The sequence below is a fragment of the Felis catus genome, chromosome B3 (assembly GCF_018350175.1).
Source record: "Felis catus isolate Fca126 chromosome B3, F.catus_Fca126_mat1.0, whole genome shotgun sequence".
NCBI lineage: Eukaryota > Metazoa > Chordata > Mammalia > Carnivora > Felidae > Felis > Felis catus.
The window spans coordinates 61,141,358-61,166,037 of record NC_058373.1 but is presented as its reverse complement, the minus strand read 5'-3'; the positions used below and the strand labels follow the sequence as shown (position 1 = coordinate 61,166,037).

Genomic DNA, 24,680 nt, shown 5'->3' with positions numbered 1-24,680 from the left:
TCCGAGGCAGGCTCCAGGCGCTGAGCACCCCCCGATGCAGGGCTCGAACTCACAAACCATGAGATCATGACTTGAGCCAAAGTCAGATGCTTAACTGACTGAGCCACCCAGGTGCCCCTATTCCTTCATTTTCAATCTATCACTCCCACCCTCCAGTCTGGGGGTCTCCTTTGGTGCACAGTGACTGTGGGGAGAGGGCTTTTCCCACACATAACAATCAGGATGGAGGTTACATGACAAGAATGTCCTCACTGGGCACCTGGGTGGCTCAGTCAGTTAAGCATCCAACTTCAGCTCAGGTCTTGGTCTTGTGGTTCATGAGTTCAAGTCTCCATCAGGCTCTGTGCTAACAGCTCAGAGCCTGGAGCCTGCTTCGGATTCTGTGTCTCTGTCTCTCTCTGCCCCTACCCTGCTCATGCTCTCTCTCGAAAGTAAATAAACATTAAAAAATAATAATAAAAAAAAAAAGAATGTCCTTACTATAGCAGTAACTTTTGAACATCTGAAAATGTAAATAAGAAATCTCTTCTTTATTTTTCTTTAGAGGTTCCTAAAACTCCTAACTTTCAAAGAAGTCTAGAGATGTTGGGGGTGCTCCTACATGGAGTGAAGGCACAGGCAGAGGACAGCAGTGTCAGGCCAGGACTCCCTGTCAGATGCCCAAGAGGCTAATGCAACAGCAGTCACTGGGTCGCCCAGGGACCACGGTGGGGCGGGCAGTTACTTCCGCTTCCTTTCAAAGCCCTCGCCTGGGAGGATGTTGGTTAGTTACAGAGCCCAGCTGAGTGCTGAGCTGCCCCCACCCCATCCAAGGACCCCACCCTCACCCCATCCTCCATCCTGGCCTCCGAGAGGGCAGCGTTCACACTGAAACACAAATGTGGGGCACAACTCAAGTCCATTTTGGTAGGTTTCCCAACTTTGTAATCATCTCTTCTTTCACTTGGCTTGGGGGCGGCAGAGCACACAGGAAAGGGCAGACTCAGCACCACCGCAGATTCCTAAAGTGGGGATCTGCCTGCAGCAGAACTCCTGGACAGGCTGCTTTCCAAGCTCCACTGCACACTCCCCCATGGTGTTTGTGCTGAGGCCAGAAGTAGCCTGTTAACAAGTTCCCTGGAGCCTGAGTATCCCAGCAGGAGGGCTTCATTGCATCATTCGGACTCATCAGCTCCAGGGCAGAAGGGGGATGGAGAGATAGCGACCTAAGGACGGGTCCCACCGAAGAAGAAATGACCATGACAACCAGGGAAGAGAAAACCAAGCAACCAAACAAACCCAAAGGAGGGGAGTGGCAGACCCAGGGCTGGTTCTGTTACTGCTCAGTACAAGAACTCCCGGACGCTCAGAGCAATAATTCTAGGTAATCAAGAAAAGGTTAAAAAAGTTAAGCCCTCAATGGCTTCTGATTTCTTTCAGAATAAAATTCATGTGCTTCCCTCAGGCCAACAGCTCACACCAGTGCCCCCCCCCCCCCCCCACCTCAATGCCCACCACTTTCTGGCTACTTAACGAGCCTCTAGCCTTCCCTGGACCTGTCAGGTCTTACCTACCCTGGGCCTTTGCCTACAATGCCCTTCCTCCAACTCCCTGCCAGGCTAGTCCTTTTACTCTTTAGGTCTTAGCCTGAATGCCACCTCCTCAGAGACACCTCCCCTGACTCCCCATCTAAAGTAGGATCACCCCTGCTGTGGGACTCAGCAACTACTTTCTTCAAGTCTTTGTTTGAGCTTGCATTTGTTTTGTATTTCTGCTCATCCATCGCCCTCCCTGGTGTAGACTGCAGGAAGGTGTGACAGGGTCTATCTTGTTCTATTAAAAGTGCCTGATACCTGACACATAGTATGTGCTTAAGAAATGGACCAGGAGATGGGGTGGCTCAGTCGGTTGAGCATCCGACTTCAGCTCAGGTCATGATCTCATGACTCGTGAGCTGGAGCCTCGCGTCGGGTTCTGTGCAGACAGCTCGGAGCCTGGAGCCTGCTTTGGATTCTGTGTCTCCCTCTCTCTCTGCCACCTCCCCTGATCATGCTCTCTCTCTCCTTCAAAAATAAACAAATATTAAAAAAAAAAGAAAAAGAAAAAGGAGAAATGGACCAGGAGGAACCCAGCAGAGTTTGGTGCATGGCAGACATTCAATATAAGAAAACCTCTTTCGTTTTCTACTATCCTTTGAATGAGAATGCAGGGCAGTGTGTATGGGGTCTCCCAAAGACTACCATCAAAAATCGCTGAAGGTAAAAAACCTAGGAGGTTTGGTGTTTGTAGGGGGAGTGCATCAATGACAAAAACATGCCCCATCTGGTATCCTTCCCCAGTGCTGCCTTCTTGTGCGTGTGTTTGTGTGTATGTGTGAGAGAGAGACAGAGAAAGATTGAGAGAGATGTTCTCCTGGTTTGTATCCTTCTCTTGTGGTTAAAAGCACACACTGTGGAACGAGGCTGTCTGGTTTGAATCCCACTCAGCCACTTACTAGCTGTTTTGATTATTAGTCACCTTAAAACTAAGTGGCATAGGGGTTGCCTGGGTGGCTCAGTCAGTTAAGCATCTGACTCTTGGTTTCAGCTCAGGTAGTGATCTCACAGTTTCATGAGTTCAGGCCCCGCATCTGGCTCTGTGCTGGCAGTGCAGAGCCTGGTTGGGATTCTCTCTCTCACTTGTGCTGTCTCTCTGTCTCTCAAAATAAACTAACTTAAAAAAAACTTACTGGCTTAAACAACAACTTATTACTTTCTCAGGTCTGAGGGTTGACTGGGCTCAGCTGGGTGGTTCTAGATGGAGAAGTGTCATGAGGTGATAGTCAGATGGTAGTTGGGGCTGGAACCATCTGAAGGCTCCCCTGAGCTAGTTGTCCTTGATGGCTTCTTCCCTCACACCTCAGCTAGGCTAGAGGCGGCCTGAGCCTCCTGGCCTCTCCATGTGACTAGTCTGGGCTTCCCTCCCAGTATGGTGGTTTTGGGGTGGTTAGACTTTTTAGATGTCAGTTGGCTGCACATAGATCCAGCTGGAACTTTCAGGACTTCTGAGTTAGATGCGGGGTCATGAAGCATCACTCTTGCTGAATTGTCCTCAAAGAGTGAGTCCGAAGGCCATCTTAGATTCAAGGGGAGGAGACTACATGGGGGCATGAATACGTGGAGGTACAGTTCACGGTGGTGGGGGTGGCGGGAGGATGAGGCTTCTTTTGAGACAAGCTACCACCCTTCTGGAAAGCCGTTTACCTCTTTGTGCTTCAGTCTTCTCTCCTATGAAATATGACAACAGTTCCTACCTCATAGAGCTCTCGTGAGGAGCAAATGAGTTAATATTATATGGAAAGCAATTTACAATGCACTGTGTAAGTATTAGCTATTATTATTATTATTATTATTATTATTATTATTATTACTTAAAAGAGTAAGGAGCAAACCTTTTCTCTGATTAACCTCTGTATCCCAATGCCTGTGAAAGATTTGATGATCATGAGTTGCTCTCTACAGGATAGTAAGATAAGTGACCTTCTCTCCACCAAAAAAAGTTGTTTTTCATTTCAAAGGCTAGGTAGGTTTAAAGTTTTGGTAGAAGCAGTCGTTCCTCACGATCCAGTGTGCATTTAAAATATTCATAAAAACTAAAAATAGTTACCAGGGCTTGGTAAATGCCATTCTGAGTCACAGTGACGACGGGCTCCCATTAGGGACAGAAGCAGCAACACTTGTGGTGCGGAATTTCCTGTGGCAGCGGCGGAAAAGGAGCCATGAATGCGTTTGTCAGCAAACTTCCCCGAAACAAAAAGGAACCAGGATTTCCTGTTGGAGGCCCAAGAAACGAGTGATGTCCAAGACCTCACACCCCAACTGGCCTTAGCACGGGCCAGAAAACAGGATCTCCCAACAAATCATCGGTGGTCAGCCCCATTCCCTGGGGATGGACACTTTTTTTTGCTGCCAAATTCAAACAAAGCTCTGAAACAAGTCATTGAGCTCAAGTTCTAAGTATAAAAATGGTTTCATGAGGACATAGGTTCTCTTCTACAGAATTCTTTAACATATCAACCCTTTACCTCACACTCCTCAGTGTTTCGTGCGGCCTTCAGGACAAAACCCAGTCTCCTGTCACACGTGCCCACTCACCACACGCCCATGTTTCAGCCACATGCACAACTCATGTTCCACCAAAGGACCCTGGCTCACACATCTTCCCCTGTTCTTGCACACACCCTTTCTGCTGCGTGGGAGATGGTAACAATAGTAAGGAAGGGCAGCCACGGTTACCTTTCTCTTGACTATGAACCAGACAGGTGCTGTGGTAAAAGCTTCACTCCATCATCTCATTGTGTCCATACCCTATCTCATAAGGCCCTGAACTTGCTGGCTGATGAACTCACTGACTTACCTGGAAGCTCTGATCAAGAAGTGCTGTCTCATAAGGTGAGATACATATAGATCAATGAAATAGAATTGAGAGAGCAGAAATAAACCATAGGTCTAGCCAACTGATTTGTCCTTTTTTTTTTTTTTTTTTTTTAAGAGAGAGAGAGAGAGAGTGAGCATGAGCAGTAGAGGGAGAGAGAGAATCTTAAGTAAGTTCCATGCCCAGTATAGAACATGACGTGGGGCTCAATCTCATGAGATCATGACCTGAGCCTAAATCAAGAGTCAGATGCTTAACTGACTGAGCCACCCACGTGCCTTACAACCAACTGATTTTCAACGCGGGTGCCACAACAATTCAATGGGGGAAAGTATTGTCTTTTTAACAAACGGTGCTGGGACAACTGGATACACACATGCAAAATAATCAAGGTGGACCCCAACCTCACACCATAAATAAAAATTAACTTAATATGGACCAATGACCTAAATGTAAGTGCTAGCACTATGAATCTCTTAGAAAAAATATAGGATTAAATTTTCATGAGCTTGGGTTAGGCAAAGTGACAAAAATCAAAACGGATAAATTAGCTTTCATTAAAATGAAAAAATTTTGTGCTTCAGATGATACCATAAAGACAGTGAAAAGACAACCCAGGACATGAGACAAAATATTCTCAAATCAATATTTGACTAGTAGAGAGGATACATAAAGAATATTAAAACTCAACAATAAAAAGACAAACAATCCAATCAAAAATGAGCAAAAAATCTACATATACATTTCTTCAAAGAAGATCTACAAATGGCTAACAAAGCACATGAGAAGATGTTCAACATCATTAGCCATCAGAGAAATGCAAATTGAAACCACAATGAAATACCACTTCATACCTACTGGGATGCTTCTAATCAAAACAACAGTGTTGATGAGGATGGAGAGAAACTGGAATGCTTATATTGTGCTGGTGGGAATGTAAAATGATGCAGCCTTTTTGGAAAACTGAGCCATTCCTCAAAACATTGAGTTACCATATGACCCCAAAATTCTGCTCTTAGGTATATACCCGAGAGAATTGAAAATGTATGTTTTCACAAGAACTCGTACATGAATAATCATAGCTGCATTATTCAAAATGGCCAGAAAAGTGGAAACAACCCAAATGTCCATCAATTGATAAATTCATAAAATGTCACAGAGCCATACAAGGAAATGCTACTCGACCATAAAAAAGGAATGAAATACTGATACCCATTACAACATGATGAACCCTGAACACACTGTGCTAAGTGAAAAAAGCCAGATACAAAGGCTACATATTGTTTGATTCCATTTATATGACATGCCCAGAATAGGCAAATCCATAGAGACAGGAAGTAGATTAGTGGTTGCCAGGGTCTAGGGGGTGGGGGAGAATTGATAGTGATTGCTAATGAGTACAATGAGTTCTTTTTGAGGTGATGGAAACATTCTAAAATTGGTTGTGGGGATGGTTGCACAACTTTTTAAATATATAAAAAAACTATAAAAATATATAAAAAACATATATAAGAAATATTTAAAAATATTTAAATATATAAAAAAAACACTACTTGTTAAAAAAGAGAGAGAAAATGCAAAAGAAAAAAAAAACAAAGGAAGAGGGAGAAGAAGTATCCTTTCTCTTAGCAGCTTCACTGACTACCTACCGTCCACTACCCACCGGGGGGGGTGGTGGGGTCCCCTACTCATTGAACTTCTTTACCAGAACTCCTGTAACACACAGGATCAGAGTGGTTTCTTTGCAGGTCCATCCACCCCAAATGAGTATGAGCGTCCGGGCCAAGGCCTGTGTCCAACTCATTTTGAATCCTGGCATCCAGGACAGTGCTTAGCACCTAGTGTATAATCATATATACAATATGTATATATACAATATGTATATATACAATATGTACACCTAGTGTATATATACAATATGTACACCTAGTGTATAATCATATATACAATATGTATATATACAATATGTATATATACAATATGTATACATATATACAATAATCAATAAATGTGTGTTGAATGAATATCTCTAGCATGCCCCTAACGTTACCCATCACTTTTTATACCATCACTTCTTTTAAAATAAAAAAAATATCAAAAAGATCACACACACACACACACACACACACACACACACACACACACAAAACGTCTGTTATTTTAAAATTTTCTTTCATCAGGGGTGCCTGAGTGGCTCAGTCGGTTAAACATGCAACTCTTGATTTCAACTCAGTTCCTGATCTCACAGTTGGTGAGACTGAGCCCCATGTTGGGCTCCATGCTGACAGCACGGAGCCTGTTTGGGATTCTCTCTCTCTCCTTCTCTCTCTCTCTCTCTCTGCCTCTTCCCACTCACACATGCTCTCTATCACTCTCTCCAAATAAATAAATAACTTTAAAAAAATAAAAAAATTCTCTTTCATCGAATATTTTTTAAACTGGATGATCAATTAGAGTGCTATCTATTCTCTATGGCTAGAGGGACATATGGTTTCAAAATTTAAAAGTTAACCATCAATAAAATAACCAAGGTATGTGGGGAAAAAGGTAGGAACACTTATCTAAAAATAGAATATTCAGTCCCCAAACAGCAAACTCTACATTTCAGATAACTTGACAAAAATTTGTCCTACTCTATGAGACAGAAGACTTCAAGAGGTGAGAAACCAATATAAACCAATATAAAGGCTGATTAAACTCAGCCTTTGAAAACTCCTTGGCCTTCAACAGTAACAACAACAATAATGCAATAATATGATGCAAGTAATAACAGCTAACATGTATTGAGCACTTACTGTGTGCTAGGTGGGGCATCGTTTTCTGCTTTCTATGTATTAACTCAATTACAACAACATGATGCATGAAGTACTGTTACCCTCTTTTTACAGAGAGACTCACAACTTCCCCAAGGCCATGCAAGTGGTGTACATGGCTGAGCCGAACTAAACCCAGGGAGTCCATTTTGATTGACCATGCTTCCCGCTATACTACATTCAGGACTTCAGTCCCTTGACTGGACCCAGGAAAGTGATTTGTTTGATTCTGGGTTTACAGACTGGTTGATGTAGGCAACAGAAGAGACCTCAGGGGGAAAAAATAAAAATAAAAAAAAAATAAAACAAAACATGAATATTCAGGAACTGAAATCCATGTGTAAATATCTGACAGCTGAATATCTATTATATTATATATTCCTTATATATCAGGTGGGACATATCTGAATAGACAATGTGGTCAGTCCAAACTTGTAAAACCTTGCCCCACCCCACTCGGAAGACCGGTTTCCTCTGAGCTTTCAGCCACAGTCAGCTTGGAGAGTAGGGCAGCTCTACCTCAGCCCCTATTGTTGAACTTGGTGTCTCATCTGTTTCCTTCCTGTACCTCATGACTATTTACAATGATTTATTCATTCACCCATCTGCTGATCTTATCAGACCCTCCCATCAGAATTTAAATTCCATAAGGGCAGTGACCATGTCCATTTTTTGTCCTGCTGTTGGTTGAATGGGTAGTAAGTGTATTGAGGTGACAATCTGGTGCATCAGTGACTGGCTGGCTGACCACACTAGGCAGCAGCCACTCCAGGCAGGGGCGTACCTTGTTCACCTTTATGCTCTCAGTTCCTAGCTTGGTTCACGGCACATAAGAACTTAATACATCTCAGAGGAACTTGTTCCTTAATGAACTGCTGTCAATCTAGTGGGCAGTCTCTATTGGTGTGCCTCAAAGCTTGCTCTTTCTTGAGCCTCTCTGCCCAACTTCTAGATCCAAGGGTGAAGGTCCAAGGACATGCTGATGAAGCCTGGGAATGCCCTGAAGCTGGGAGGAGCCACAGTGGACAAGGAGAGGACCTAAGAGAGCATGAACTGTGGTTAGACCCAAAGCCCAAGAAACAAAACAAAAAATCAAGAAGCCCTACATCAATCATGGGGTGGGGAGTTGGGGACAGGAATAGCACCTATGAGGGCCACGTGTCCAGTGAGCTCATGTCACCGCAGTCTCTGGTGTTGCAGAAAAGCTGGGATGCTCCTGAGCTATATCTCATTCTTTTAGGGAAAAGACTCCTTCCTCTTGTGTATGTGTCTGTTGTCCCCCTGGGCCCTGTGGGTCCCTAAGCCTGAGAGAGGAAGTCATTTTTATCTGGCAGCCCTAAATATTCTCTCTCCTTTCTTGGGCCACCTTCAAAATCTGGCTTTTTGTCTTCCAACTTCCAAAGGCCTGTTAAATAGGAGTGTCTGTACGCTCTTGATTACAGTTTGTTTGTACCTTTGCTATTTTTCCTGCACTTTTATTAATTAATTCCAGGTTGGATTTGCACATCCCCTTTCCCTGGGTCTGTCGGGTCTTTTGTGATATTATGTTTTGGGAGCTTTTGCTGAGTTGTCAGACCCTTGAAACTGCTTATTCACATATCCTGTCATATGTCTTCAGATGCCTTTTTTAATCTTGAGGGCCTTCCTTTATGTTGCTAAAATCAAGAGGACTTAAGGGTGTCTGTATGTAAATACTAAAACATCAATCAATGATTTTTGAAGCTAATGTGATTGTTCTGTTATTTGAAGCACAGTTCGATTCCTTCTGTTGAATGTACTACCATAATTTATTGTTTACTAGCAGGACACTTTCTGCCCTTTTATTTTTTCCTATCTACTCAGTTGTATTTGTTGACTTATAATGAGAAAGGCTTATACAGTGAAGGACTTAGACATCAGAAGAAGATACTCTCAGATTTTTCACTGACAGCGTGCTGTTCCTGGAGGACCAGATAGATTTGTTGGAAAATTAAGACCAAGAGTTTTTGGTTTTGTTTTTGTTTTAAATTTTTTTTAATGTTTATTTATTTTTGAGACAGAGAAAGATAGAGCATGAACGGGGGAGGGTCAGAGAGAGAGGGAGACACAGAATCTGAAATAGGCTCCAGGCTCTGAGCTGTCAGCACAGAACCCGACGCGGGGCTCGAACTCACGGACCGCGAGATCATGACCTGAGCCGAAGTCGGCCGCTTAACCGACTGAGCCACCCAGGCGCCCCAAGAGTTTTTTCTTTAAGAGTTATTTAGATTTTTCAAAAAATTTATTTATTTATTTATTTATTTATTCATTCATTCATTCATTCATTCATTCATTCATTCATTTTTGAGAGAGAGAGAGAGGCAGAAAGAGCAGGGTAGGGGCAGAGAGAAAGGGACAGAAAGAATCCCAATCAGGCTCCACACTGTCAGCACAGAACCCGATTCGGGGCTCAAACTCATGGACCATGAGATTATGACCTAAGCTGAAACCAAGAGTCAACGTTTAACCGACTGAGCCACCCTAGGGTCCTCCAGGCACCCCTAGAGTCATGTAAATTGTTAAAAGAGGACAATTGTGTTACTTTTGTTTACCAAAGTGAAGTCTGTTGAAGGCATCACAAAACCTCATGCTTTCAGGAAATCACAGGGGTAATTATTCACTGCCAAAACAGAGCCTCCACATGCTTACATGCTAAATAGATGGGCAAGTACACCAGGTGCTCCATTAGGTTTCTTTCACAGTGTTCTCCTTGTCAGACCGGGACATTATGATGAGAACCAGAACCCAGAGGTTTGTACCAGGAGTTGGGAACACACTTGTGTTCATGCCACGTCTAGAAATAAGTCCTAGATGATGTTTAGGTTCAGCAGGAATAAACAGTATTTTGGAAAGTAAACAGGCCAGGAGCCAGAATAATAAGAGAGTAGGAATGAAAATAAGGATGTGTGGGTAAGTGTGCTCTCTTTTCTCATCACATAAAGTCAAAAACCTGGATGTTGTCATGAGGGGCAAAAGATGTTTCCTAAAAGTGACCCGACTCACATTTTACTCATACCTTTCAAGCAAATAATTTAGAAAATCCTGAGAATCCAAACATTCTTTTATTGGCTACAAGAAAAGAATCAGGAAAAGCTTGTAGGACTTTTAGGTAGCTATTACTTGATTAGCATAAAATTATTATAAATATATCAGAACATTTTTATCCATGCATGATGGATATTCTTTATGTCAGCCAAGAAAGCTACAGTTTAGTCACGGAACTCAATCCTTTTTTCCTAAAGATTTTCTGCTAACTATAATTAAACCAAGGAACATCTGAAGGATAATGGGTTTCCATATGGAGTATACTAAACATTGTTTCAAAATCAATTATCCTGGTGGGTTTTATTTATAGAGCTTCCAAACAGATTTAGGTAACACTCCCCCCAAATGTTGACTGTGCATTCTTGTTTTACTGTGAAAACCCAGCAGGGAGGCAAGGGGTCCAGTGATCTGATTTCTAGGGCCGGTGTTAAGATTCTGATGAGGACAAGGATGGGCTGAGGCACATTCTAGTTGGTAAAGGTCAGCTCTTCCTTCCTTCCTTCCTTCCTTCCTGCCTTCCTTCCTGCCTTCCTTCCTTCCCTCCTTCCTTCCTTCCTTCCTTCCTTCCTTCCTTCCTTCCTTCCTTCCTTCCTTCCTTCTGTCTTCCCTTCCTCCCTCCCTCTTCCTTTCTCTCTTTCTTTCAATCTTCATTGCCTATTTTACCCATCCCCCCCTTTGGGAACCATTGGTTTGTTCTCTATAATTAAGAATCTATTTTTTGGTTTCTCTCTCTCTCTCTCTTTTTTCTTTTACTCATTTGTTTCTTAAATTCCACATATAAGATATGGTATTTGTCTTTCTCTGACTTATCTCATTTAGCATTATCCTCTCTAGCTCTATCCATGTTGTTGTAAATGGCAAAATTTCATGCTTTTTTATGGCTGAATAATATTCCATGGTATATATACACACCACATCTTCTTTACCCATTCATCTATTGATGGACACTTGGGCCGCTTCCATAGTCTAGCTATTGTAGATAATGCTGCAATAAACATAGGGATGCATGTGTCACTTTGAATTAGTGTTTTTGTGTTTTTTGGGTAAATACCCAGTAATGTGATTACTGGATTGTAGGGTAGTTCTATTTTTAATTTTTTGAGGAATCTCCAAATTGTTTTCCACAGTGGGTATGCCAGTTTGCCTTCCCACCAATAGCGCACGATGGTTCCTTTTTCCCCACATCCTCGCCAACACTTGTTGTTTGGTAAAAGTTACTTCTGACATAAGAGTGGATCTGCCATGTTTTGCCTCAAACCTGAGACCACAAAATATGAACTGTCATGTAGAAATGTCGAGTGTTTCTTCCCGTCACCTATGACTTTGGCTTAGAGAGGAGCCATGACTGAACACTATGTCCTCCTTCTGATCACAATTCTCCCTCTACTCAGCACCAGATACAAGGGAACCAGAGTTATGTCAGGAGACAGGAATGAGCCAGGAAGAATGGAGCTGTGGGTGAGGTGAGATTATATTACTGAACCCTGTGTTGAGAGTCCCCATTTTTGCTATCACCACTAACACATCAGGATTCCTTCCTAGAGCTGCACCCTCACTAACCATCTGGCCCCTAGAGCTCTGGATGCCTGGGCAACACCGTGGGGGTTCCTGGAGGATGCCAATGATGATGTGGGGCCAGCTTGTCAGTTCTAGTCCCGCCTTCCCATTCGACTCCCAGCAAGGTAGCACAATGCTTCACCACTCCATCTGCCATCGGCCTTTTCCTATGCTGATGGGGAGATCTCTGGGTGTGGTACAGTCAGCACGTCTTCCTAGGGGTGCTCAGCAGTCACCGGCCCCTCACCGCCTCCCCCGCAGCTGTACCGCCTACCCAGCGTGCTCTCACTCTCAGCCAGGGCTGCAGAGCCCTGCAGCTAGAGGGTGGACCCATACCATCTTCAGCTTTTGGCGACTGCCTGAAGCACCCATCCTCTGAGCCCATTCTCCAGAAGCAGCACCCTGTCAACAATGTTTACTGTTCACTCCCCAGATGTCAAGCTCAGTCACCCATCTGCCTAGCAGCTGGGGAAAGAGTTCTCGTGATCGTTGGAAGGCTCTGCTTTCCCAGGGGAGTGAGGGCACGTGCGGTTTACTTGGCCAGGGCCGAGCTTCTGTCAGTGTGTGAGTATGAGCAGGTTTAACGTAGACAGCAAATCCCCCAGGATTAGCCTGGTGCAGACATACAGCTCAGCACATGGCGGCTGTTCTCGCACTGCTATTACGGATACGCACCTAAAGAGACTTTTTTTTTTTCTTTTTAATTTCAGAGAGAGAAAGAGTGCGCGTGCGTGAGGGAGAGGAGTGGAGGGAGAGAAAGAGAATCCCAAGCAGGCTCCATGCTTAGCACAGAGCCTGATGCAGGGCTCGATCACGACCTGACCCGAAATCAAGAGTCAGAGGGTAAGATGACTGAGCCCCTAAAGTGGGACCTGCTTGTTGAGGGTTAATTCATCAACTGCACCAAGGGACAAGGAGAAGGCACAGCAGCTGCTACCTTTCCTCTTTTACAGACAAAACACCCGTAAGGAAGTCAAAGCCCCGCTAACAAAGTCAATAGCAGATGTTCCAAATGTCCTGCGGGGTCACAATTTGTATCTGCCACCTCATCCAATGTTGACATAAGCGACCAGTGAAGGTGGTGGTGTGATTTATGAAGCTGGACGGATGGAAGCAGGAGGAGTCTGAATCAGAATGTAGCACTGTCTGCAAAAGTGTCAGCTAAAGCAGCTCTAAAGCAGTATAGACTCTTTGGAGTTAATGTGCTGAAACTGACTCCAGCCACCAACTGTCCCAAACACAGTCTGGTACTCAAGCTTGGGAACTTCAGCCACAGTGCAGAACGCTGTCATTGTTTGCAGCTCTCGGTCCCTCCCCACCAGCTGCTGTATCTGTCAGGGTGGCAGGGTCCGCCTGAACACTGCCCGCTTGGAACCGTATGTGCTATTTCTGTGCACAGGATGTGAGGAAGTACTGGGCCAGGATATGAATCAGATTCCTATAAAGTGTTAAAAAGAACTGGTCTTCAAAGCATCCTGAAAGCATCACCCCACGCTACACTACTATAAAGAATCTGTAGTCTGAAAGACACTTGTAATTGCTCAGCAAAGAAGAAACCCTGAAGAATGTGGGTGATCAGAATTGGCCAAGTGGTAGATGCAGTAAAACATGGATGGCTCAGAAAAGCTGTGGGACACGGGTTTGCTTTATTTTCGTTTTAAAACAAAACATTTTATCTGCAGAGCAACTTTTATGGTGCCAAAGGAGTGGTCCTAAACTGGCTCTTAAAAAAAAAAATCTATTGGCACTGAGGCACAAAGGTACAAAAATGATGTCTATCTGTGGCACTATTTATAACAGTGAAAGATTATTAGCCATCACAAGATCCACAAATTGGTTAAATGCACCATGTTATGTCCCTTTGATGGAAACGAAACAGCTGTTAAGAGGAATAAAGTAATTTGGACATACTGGCATGGAATGATGTTTGTGAAAGACCATTACGGCAAAAAATCAAGTGGTAGAAAATGTGCTTGGAAATCGCATCTCTGTTAAAAATAATATGTTTGTATATGCACAGGAAAAAGTCTCTAAGGAGCTGGAGAACACCAGTAACAATGGTCAATTGTGACAGATTTTGTATGTCCCTATTCATTGCTTGAATCCTTTATAACAAACATTACCTTTATGACAGAAAATATAACTAACAGACATTTATGAGAAAAGAATAGTATTATGCTGGGTTTTTCTAGAAGCAAGGTACTTGGAGGCCTCAGGGAGGCCTAATTGCCCACGGAGTCCCTGACCGAATGGGTGAAGGCCCAGCAAAGCGGTCCCGAGCTCTCTGAGAGTCCGTGGATGCTGCAAAGTCAGCATTCCTGAAATGCCATGAGAAAGGAGGGCTTGCAGACCTTGGGAGCCTTTCTTTACCCATCTTGGGACCTTGCTTTCTAGCTCCTGGGAGTGTCCCCGCAGCCTACGTAGCTGTACTTCTGCTTCATTAGGGTGGGGGGAGTCCACTGCCTAGCCAGAACCCCGGGCCATGACCCCAGACAGGTCACCGCTCAACCCTGGCACTTCTAAACACAGTTTTACTGACTTCCTATTCAAGGAGTTGTGAAGACTTATCAGGGACAAGTGGAAGCAGCAATTCATCTGCTCTGTCTTTTCCATCCTAGCAAAGCTGTGAAGGACTAGACTTTGTTTCAAGGGCCAGGGGCACCTGACCTGCCTCTGTGACTGCGGGAATCCAACCTAGCACCCTCCCAGCCAGGCATCTCCTCACTGTGAGCAAGCTATGTCCTCGGGGCCGCCCCTGATGGCCCCTTCTCCAGGAGGGCGGGGGAGAGAGCAGGCCCATCTGTCTAACCACAGTGCACAGGGCTAGACAAGGTTAGGGCTCAGTCTTGTTTTCAGGTGGCTGAAGAAGCCCAAATTCACCATCCTTCACAGCATTTTCTACTCTCTGTTCATCTCTGAACACCTTCTAGTCTCTCCTTCCCCACTGCAGGCCTCCCTTAGGTAGTTCCTACTCACCCTCCAGGTCTTGGCTCAAATGTCGTTTCCATGGGGCATCTTTCCCAACACCCCAAGGCCAGGCCAGGTCCCCTTCCACTGTCGACACAAAGCCCTCATCTCAGAGCACTTATCCCAGTTCTCTCTCTCTCTCTCTCTCTTTTTTCTTTTTTAAGTTTATTTATTTATTTTGAGATAGAGAGAGAGAGTACAAGCAGAGGAGGGGCAAAGAGAGAGGGGGACAAAGGATCTGAAGCGGGATCTACGCTAACAGCAGTGAGCCCGGTGAGGGGCTCGAACTCACGAACTGAGAGATCACGACCTGAGCCGAAGTCAGACACTTAACTGACTGAGCCACTCTGGCACCCCTCAGGTCTCATTTTCTGTTTCCCTATGACGACTCGATTTACATCTGTCTTCCTCATTAGAACATTAGCTCCTTGAGGGCAGAAACTAACCGTACCTGTTTTTGCTGCATCCCCAGCACGCAGCACACTGTCTGGCTCCACAGATACCAATAAGGGCTGATTCATCACAGGGGTGCCACAGAGGTCACGGGCCATGTGCCAACAGGGAAGGGAGGACGAGCAGGGGAAGGGCTTCTCTCCCTGGCCATGACTACCTACCTCCTTTATTCCCATGTCTAAGGGAATGGTTAGTAGTGATATGCATGTCCCCTCTGAGAAGATTTACACGAGGTACGCACTAGTGGCAAATGGCAGTGTTTAAAGGAATGAAGAGATTACCAGAAAGTTTTTCAGTTGAAATGAGAACCTTTGATGCCATGCATCCTGGTGGCTTCTCGGAGCCCTACAGCTCTGGACACCTGGGCTTCCCAGGGCTGCTGGAGGCATCCCGGTTGGGGGGGTCGGGGGGGGGTGGACAGAATCCGACAGAAACAGAAACCCTCCCCTGGCATGATAGCGAGCCTCAGCAGCAGCAGAGGAGGGTTGGGACAGGGGTGGGCACTGACCTCGGCTGATGCGCTGCTTCTCCCCAGAAAGGATGCCGGGACTATCGATGATGCTGATGCTCTTCAGGACCTGATTGGGCAGCTGGGAGCACATGAATCTGGAAGAAAGGGATCAAAGGTGGGATCAGGAACTACATATCTCTGAGCTCTGAAGAGATCCTTGGCCTCTCAAGGTTACCGACATGGTCTGTACAGCGGGAACTTGCAGGGCATTGACAGCACCTCCACTGGGGCCATGGGGACGGGATGCCGGACCCTTGGGCAGGTGTAGGAAGGTGCCTTGGTACCTGCTGCCACCAGCCACCAGATCCTTAACTGTTAATTTTGATTTGAGCTGACATTTGCTGAACACTTAGATGTTTACAAACATCGTCTCATTTGTTCCTCACAGGAACCCCTTGAGGAAGAAATTCCTGTTAACATCAGAGAAGGTAAGTAACTTACTCAGCATCACTCAGGGCTGGGCCTTAAGCCTAGGTTAGCTTGACCCAAGCCCGTCAGCCTCGCCTGCCCCTTCTCCAGGCTGTTCCTTGGCCAAACATCCCGGGCTTCTCCTCCCCAGGGAATCTCATGACTCCTCCAGGGTCACTGCCCATTGTCCAAGCTCCCTGTCCGGCTGCTGCCCACTCCCTACTGGGACAGTAGAAGTACCAGTGGCCTGGGGGCTCAGCATCCAGGCCGGTGCCCATATGGCTTCAGGCCCAGCACAGGGCAAGCACCTGTGGGCAATACCCCAAATCCTCCAGGTGCTTTGGAAACCAAGGGATACCCTAAGAGTGGACAGAGTGGCAGGGGCGGGGAAGAGTCCTGGCCAAGCGTCTCAAGCCTCTTTCCTTGGCCCTCACTTGCCTGTCACCGTCTCTTCCTTCTCATCCCGATGCTCCTGCTGTCAGCTGCCCTGCTTTCGGCCTCACGGAAGCAGAGGGGAGTGGAAGAAAAATATGGCCTGTGGGTCAGCAGACTGGGTGCAGGCTCAGCTCAGGCTTTGTCAGAAATTTGCTGTGGGATCCTGAACAAGGGCTTCCCAGCTCTGGGCCTGTGTCCTTATGTATAAATGGAGACACTTGGACAGGGACTGGTGAGGTCCTTTTTAGCTGTAATACTGAGTAACTCTAGAGTAGCAGAAGGAAACACTTTGATACTTTTTCACCCAGGCAGCAGGGCTCAAGGTGGCTCTCTGGTAGGCACTGTGTCTGTTCTAAGGCACACACTGCAGATAGAGTGCCTCCCCTTTTCCTGTATTGTAAATGGCTAACTTCTGGATCTGTGTGGGCAGAAAGCTGGAAAATCCTCTGTGAAAGCTCAATTCTTCCATTCAGGGGAACTGGTGGGATCACTCAGGAAGTAAATATGCTGGGAATGCAGGACAGGGATGCCATGCTGGCCTTCACAGTGCACACGTGGCCGGCACAGCCCCACGGGGAGGGTGGGGGCGCAGCCGCATGGCGAGGGGTGGGCAGTCCTGAGCAAGAGGTACAACTACTGACATTTCAAATCAGCTTGTTTTGAAGGTGCTCAGGACAAGTTTCCTACACATTCTTTCCTACCTTTTCAAGTCAGCCCAGGAAAATGTAGGAAAAGATACTATCATCATTTTGCAGCTGGAAAAGTTGAAGCACAAAGGAGTTATGACATCTTGAGGTCATATCGTTAATGCATGGCTGGCTGGAGACCACAGACTAATATTTCTGATGTCAGCTGAGTAGAACTGAATCCATAAAGTTAAAAAGCTCACAACGTTAAAAATAAAGGGCCAAGTTAATTTAAGAAAAGCCCCTCATTTCTGATTTTCTCCTGCCCATCGTGCATCCTCCAGACCCCACTGCCCAACACTGGGAGGGCAGACCCATGAGAATAAAGTACACAGAGATCACGAAGCATTCATTCTTTGTAAGTTCACAAAGAAAAAAAAAAAGAAAACCACCGCGTGTAATGCTCTAGAATCGAGGTAGGAACAGAGTTCTGAGCACATCCGCGGTAGACCACGTTTCTTGTCAGTAACGATTCAGTCTCTTACCACAGTCCCATCCTTTTTATTAGATGGCTTGAGGTATTTGACAGTGCCGAAGAATCGCACATATGCGAAACTATTTTACGTAAAGTATTCCTGTGAGAGGCTGACCTTTCTCCAAAACCACAAGCTCACACTCAATATCAATTTTTCCAAAACACAAAACCCCTAGATTCTAGTGGGAAGTTAACAGAGGGATTCAAAATTTATAAACTGTCCACTCCCCCTCTGCAAAGTGACAAACTTTCGACAACTCCCCTGCCTCCTGACTCAACAGCAGAGACAAAATCTGTGAGCCACAAACCAAGATGCGGTCAGATGTGGTGACATTACCACACAATAAACAAGACAGCAGGCTGAGTGGCCCACAGGGGTAATTGCAGAAAAAGGGAGGAGGGGGAAGAGGAGGGAGGAAAGAGAGGGGCAGGGGAGAGGGGGGAGAAGATGGGGGGGGGGGGAGAGGAGCAGGGAGCTCTCCAGGAGCGTCCTGAGAGGGCATGGTTGGGTTATGTGTGTAAAAGCAGACTACACTCCATGAAAGAAAGCAAAGAAGCCTCGTGGGGGAGGGGGAGGAGGAGGGGGAAGGACTGGGGTGATGGTGGTGGGGGTGGGGGGCAGGGGTGGGGAGGTAGGGGGGAGCACAGAGCAGAAGTCAGCTTTCAGACCCCCATGTGGGGGCAGGCCTCATACACTGCGGTTGGAACCACACATATTTTCTTAAATAATTATATTGTAACGAGAAAAAACCCTAATGCAACACTGTTACAACAATCCTGTCTAACTTTTAAGCTTTAAGAAAGGAAGGTAAAAGACAAGGTTATTTACTGGGTGTCTTCTCGTCAGCCCTCAGTCAGGCCTTTCTTGCTTATGTTTGTGTGCTGAAATGTTCCCAATCACAGATTTGCTATCCCAAGATGGATTTCCTACCCTTGCCAGAGTGACTAACATAAATGTACCTGTGCCTTGCTTTCTACATTTCACACAAAAGACGCAGACATGTGCTGGCTAAGCCCAGGAGCCTCACAGAAGCCGTTACGGAGTGTTTCCTCATTCACGGCTGACCTGATGCATCTTGTTCTGATAAGAGGAGGGGAGGATGAGCCCAAACCCTGTGCTTGACCCCCATTCCCTGCCACTCCCACACCCCAAAGGCTCAGGGGTAGCAGAAAGGGGGCTGGATAAAGGAATAGTCTGGGCTATAAGGTCTTGTTGCCTAGTAAACCAAGGAAGTGAGAGGATCAGAGATTTTTAAGTTGCCTCTAAATGCTAGCATTCCAATTCGATGATCAATATTTAAAAAGAACCAGGCAGTGCCCTAATGCTGCTTTTGGTTTCCAAGCAATATAGGGATATCTAGCAGTCACAGTAATAATAAAATGGCACAAACATTTACTGCCCACTCACTATGTATCAGGCAATGCTCTAGATACTTTCTGTAGACATTAACTCACTTAATCCTTGCCACAACCTGAGAGGTAGGGGCTGTGCACTGCCATTTACGCAGGAGGAGACTGGGGCACATGCCAAGTCACATGGCTGTAAGGGATGGAACTGGTATCTAACCCACTAGTTTGGACTCAGGCCCAGGTTTTCGACTACTAGGCTGCTACCAGCATTTCGTGCATTTGAGCCACTGCTGTGTGCCTTATCATAGAGGGCGACATTCCAAAACAAGGGAGTGACGTGCTGTAGCCCTGGAACTCCCCACCCGAGGCTCCCTTGTGACTTGCTCTGGGCCCACTGCTGGAGGGCCTGGAAGCAGAAGCCCTTGCTTACTCATGTTGTAAGCTCTAGGTTTCTGAGCAATTCTACCAGCCCGAGAACCCCCAGGTTGTCATCAGGTTCAAATAAATGGATGCTGACAATGGAGAGAGTATAGTGCAGTTTCAAAGCATCTTCTTCAACCGCAGCTCACTCACTGATTAGAGTAAGGCATAGTAAGCAGCACACCAGACACGAAAAGACTTTGACAACCAACCCATGATAATTGTTACATTAAAATATCATAGTTCTTGTTACATGGTCCTATCACAAACAGCTGATCTAACCTTCCACTGCCCAGGAAGAATTTCACATCCAGACTATAAAAAGCCCACAGTTACCTCTTAGATTGAATCTTACAGAATTACCACTGTTACAGAATTACTTACATCTTTTACAAGTAAAAGACGGTGGAATATTGGCAATTTCATGTGGTCCAACCTAAGGATGGATACTTTTCTAAACCAAGCCTCTCTTTCCTGACTCCCACAGCAAGGAATGCCAGGTGCAATGCATCAGTGCTGGGAAAGTCTGCCTGCGTCCAGGGAGAAAGACTGGTTTTCTGGAATGTCAGGACCAGGCCGTACAGGCAGCTGCCAATGAAGAACTACGGTTAATGACCTGGCAGCTACCACAAATCTTGAGGTTAAAGATTAATGGGAAGTGCTTCAGGGAGATTATTATGGATAAGCATGCCATAAAACAAAGAAGTAAACAAACAAAGCCAGTTAATCACTCAGATTTAAAAAAAACAAACAAATTTGCTGGTGATTCTTGGCAAAAGTCTATTTTCCTTAATCTCTGAGGCTAAATTAGCTGACAGAGCCAGCTTGTATCTGGACTGATGCTGTATACTTGAACTACATCTGTTAAAAAAAACTCCCAATGGGACTAAGTGACTATGTAACATTCATATATTTAAAAAACAAAACAAAACAAAACAAAACAAAACAAAAACCTCCACTGCTAAAGTCTCATTTAATTACAGAGAGGCAAAAAATACAATATAAGTCCAAAATTACACATAAGTATTCTATTATTGCTAAATTATCATTCAAATGTGAGATAGTGGGGTTTTTGTTTTTATCACCACCGTCATCAGGACTGGCTAAAAGGACGGGTGCACAGAAGCACCCTTCAGATTCCTTTAGCTCAAAATCCCTAGGGCCACGGATAAAAGTTACTTTTCAAAAGGAAACAGAGGCAATGAGGAAGTAAATGAGATTAAGAATTTCTTCTGTGGATAACTACAATTATTTTTTTAAGTTTATTTATTTTGCGAGAGAGAGAGCATGAGCAGGGACAGACAGAGAGAGAGAGAGAGACAGACAGAGAGAGAGAGAGAGACTCCGAAGCAGGCTCTGTGTTATCAGCACAGAGCCCTATGTGGGGCTTGATCTGGGATCATGACCTGAGACAAAACCAACAATTGGACACTTAAACTACTGAGCCACCCAGGCGGCCTGTGGATGATTACAATTTAAAATTAACACTAAACTAGATCCTAAACGAAAAACAACGTCTGCAGCTATCTGGACTAAAAACAAACAAACAAACAAACAAACAAACAAACAAACAACAAAACAAAAAAAAAAACCCAAACCACCCTGTTTAGAAAAGTAGATTAACGGAAAAACATAACATCCAATTCAAAAGCAGACTGGTTGGGGGGAAATGTCAGATGCCAAATGTGACACTTCTAGAACTGACCAAAATACCCTGGAGCCTCCCAGGACTCGTGCCCTCGGGTGGGGCTGGTTGTCCATCTGCTCCTGTGTGAGTTGGAACTGCCTCCTGATAACAGGCTGTGGAGCCATTCCCACGGAGCAGCTCCACGACAGGCCTGACTGTGGAATCCCTCTCGAAAGTAAGGTAGCATGGCAGAGTTTCAGAACGTTGCATTGAAGTTGTTTTCAGGGGCACCTTGGGTGGCTCAGTCGGTTGAACGTCCGACTTGGGCTCAGGTCGTGATCTCACAGTTCGTGAGTTCGAGCCCCACATCGGGCTCTGTGCTGACAGCTTGGAGCCTGGAGCCTGCTTCGGATACTGTGTCTCCCCTTCTCTCTGCCCCTCCCCTGCTCACGCTCTGTCTCTTTTTTTTTTAAGTTGTTTCCATAGAACTCTTGTTGTTCTAGACTCAACTCCTTTTACTGTTTGAGTATGGAATTTCTATAATTTGAAGCTGCCTTCTGGGAATTTGTCTTCTTTTCTCGAAAGTGTACGTAGCCCCTCTGTTGCTTTCTTAGAAACCAGCCTTACATGTTGAAACTCAGGCTGCACTGGCTCGCTTAATGCTTTGAGGCTGGTGTCACCTTGTGAAGTGCTAACTAACCTCTTTTAAAGATGCCCTTGGGGGCAGATCCTCAAGCCAATGCCCCGTAGTGAGAGGGTAATGAGACCTATCCCGTGGGTGATGGTGGTTGCTTGGTGGGTCCAGGGAAAAAATTCTCCCCTGTGGACAACCAATTCCCATTCCTACTAAGTACGGTTATTTTGACCTCGTTCCAAGAAAGTATGCTGTGTAAAAAGAAGTTTGCCTGCCTTTACAGCTAGCTTTGCTGGTGTTCCCATAGGGATGCTGTAATTACATACATACATTTGAGCGCCCTGTGCTAATTGATTTAAAAAAACGTTTATTTAGTTTGAGGGAGGGAGGGGGAGGAAGAGAGAGAGAGAGAGAGAGAGAGAGAGAGAGAGAGAGAGAGAGAGAATCCCAAGCAGGCTCTGTGCTAGCAGCACAGAGCCCAGTGTGGGGCTCAATCTCATAAACCCAGAGATCATGACCTGAGTCGAAATCAAGAGTTGGAGACTTAACAGATTGAGCCACCCAGGTGCCCCAAATTGATTTTTTCTTACATGAGCCTGGGGGCAACAACAGTACTATTGTGTGGCTATGTCTTAGTCATACTGTTTACTCTTAAGTGCGATGAGGTACATCCCTTACACGTGAGCCTCACATATGCCTGGCCACCAGCATGGCTAGAACAGAAACTTCTTTGCCAGGGCTTCATGAGGTGGAGGGTGGCAGGAGGGAAGAGGAAACTGAATTCTAATCTTGCCTCTGCCTTTTCTTGGGTAAGTCATTTTACTTCTTTGCTTTCAGTTTTCTCATTTGTAAAACAGCCATGGTAGCATTGTTTTATTAACGCAGGAAAAGTAGTGTATATGAAATCATTTATCTCTAATTTGGGACATAGTCATCACCTTTATCATTATGGTCAGTGGGTTATATTAGGGACAGCCTTAAAAGTTAGGGAGCAGCAGGCAGTGATTCTCAGTCCAAATGTCATGCCACTCGGCAGTTCGGTGGTCACTAGTTGGGACTCTGGGCCATATGGCCTGAGCTCCAATCCCAGCACTGCCGCATATCAGCTGAGTGATCCTGTGGAAGTTAGATGAACTTCTAGGCATCAATTCTCCCTGTCTACATTGGGGATAACAGCAGCATGCATGTCACAGAGTTATGGTGACGATTTACAGCTAATATGCAAGTAAAGTACCATATCTGATACCCAGTAAATGCCATATATTATTTGCTAGTAGTTTTCTATGTATTCTCAATTTAATTAACACTTGATTATATAAGGCATGGATTATTTTCAGCAAGTTTTAAATCTCAGATAATGGACCTTGCCATTCAAAATTTTCTTTTTCTTTTTTTTTTTTTTAAAGTTTATTTATTTTGAGAGAGAGGGAGAGAGAGAGAACACAAGATGGCTGGGGGCAAGAGAAAGGGAGAGAGAGAATCCCAAGGAGGCTCCACACTGTCAGCACAGAGCCTGATGTGGGGCTTGATCTCATGAACCATGAGATCATGACCTGAGCCAAAATCAAAAGTCAGACCCTTAAATGACTGAGCCATCCAGGCATCCCCCCAAATTTTCTTAAATGCTTCTTTTCCATACTCAGATATCTGCTGTAGGTTTAGGACTTGAAAAAAGATAAATTTGTTGGGAAAGCAAATCATCTGCCAAAAGAAAACAAGCCAACAGCCATTCTTTCAGGGTTTTCCTTTGTGAATATGGACTCCATAAAATAGTAATTTGAAAAAAGTGGCAGCTTATTTCTTTTTTAAGCCTTTGTTGGGCAAAAAGAGAGTAAGACTAAAGGCAGTGGGAATGAAACCACAGGATCCCAGGCAATCTTCCATGGAGAAGGACCTTGTGCCCTGCACTTTCCAGGCCTCTGGAAGCATCTGGGGCCAGTCTTGAGACAGGAGGCCTGGCTGTAGCCTGCTCTCTGACCAGGATGCCCTGGGAGGCCCTGATTGGGGAGCTTCTTGCCCTACCTCCCCTCAATTGTCTCAGGAGACCCTCTGGTGTTCTCCCACCTGGGTTCTAACCCCTACTTCTCCCCCAGGAGAGGCTCTGGTGGCAACCAAGGCTGTTCTGGAGATGAGGAGGAAGTCCCTCCCAGAGCATCCTGCAGGTGGAAAAAATCATCTGGACAGTATTCTGTAAACCACTGTCAGCAGTAAGATGGAATTTCTCTTTGAGCCCATCTACATCATCTGTGCATTTCTATTTATCCCACTGCCATGCTCTCTGGCTGCCATTTGGATGCCTCCTTTAATTTGTGATAAGAGCATAAGAAAGCCAGTAGAGCCCAGTTTTTCCCAGAGGCACCTGGGCTGCCCCTGGCAGAGCCACCTGGGCTCTTTGTGCCTGGGCACAAATGTATCCCCTAGTCCTTGTGAATGGTGCCTCCTGGAGCTGGGTGATGGGTGCCTCAGCCTCTGGGAGGATAGCAGTTGGCTGGAAGCCTTTATTCTTATTTTCTAAACCATCTAAAAAGAAGTATAGATCAGGACTTTTGTCTGTCAGCTCTTCCTAAAGGGGTTGAGATGACCCCTCCCTGGCTTGGCACCCCCACAAGCCCACTGCCCCAGAGTAACCGGTCTAAGGCCAGAGACTCATAAAAGAGGGGAAGGGAGAGGTGAGGGGTTTGGCAGGAGAGAAGAAAGGGAAAAGGTTTAAAAAAAAAAGCTAGGAGTGGCAAAGAGAAGGAAGGAGAGGGAGAGAAGAGCAGGTCATGTCCAAGAGAGCACAGCTGCTTCCAGGACACCTGCTTGCCTCCACATCCCTCTGTATCACTGGGAGATCTGGAGAAGGGTACAGGGTGGTATAAATAAAGCTCATCTCCAGTTAAGACAGAA

At 45.4% G+C, this 24,680-nt stretch overlaps 1 protein-coding gene across 1 annotated transcript in view; it reads right to left on the bottom strand.

Annotated features, from left to right (window-relative positions):
• EHD4 (EH domain containing 4) overlaps positions 1-24,680 on the bottom strand; it is an 87,912-nt gene that overhangs the window by 41,126 nt on the left and 22,106 nt on the right. The window contains exon 3 of the mRNA XM_003987252.6: positions 15,754-15,851. Within this exon, the coding sequence (XP_003987301.1) occupies positions 15,754-15,851 (98 nt within the window). The remainder of the gene's footprint in view (positions 1-15,753; positions 15,852-24,680) is intronic.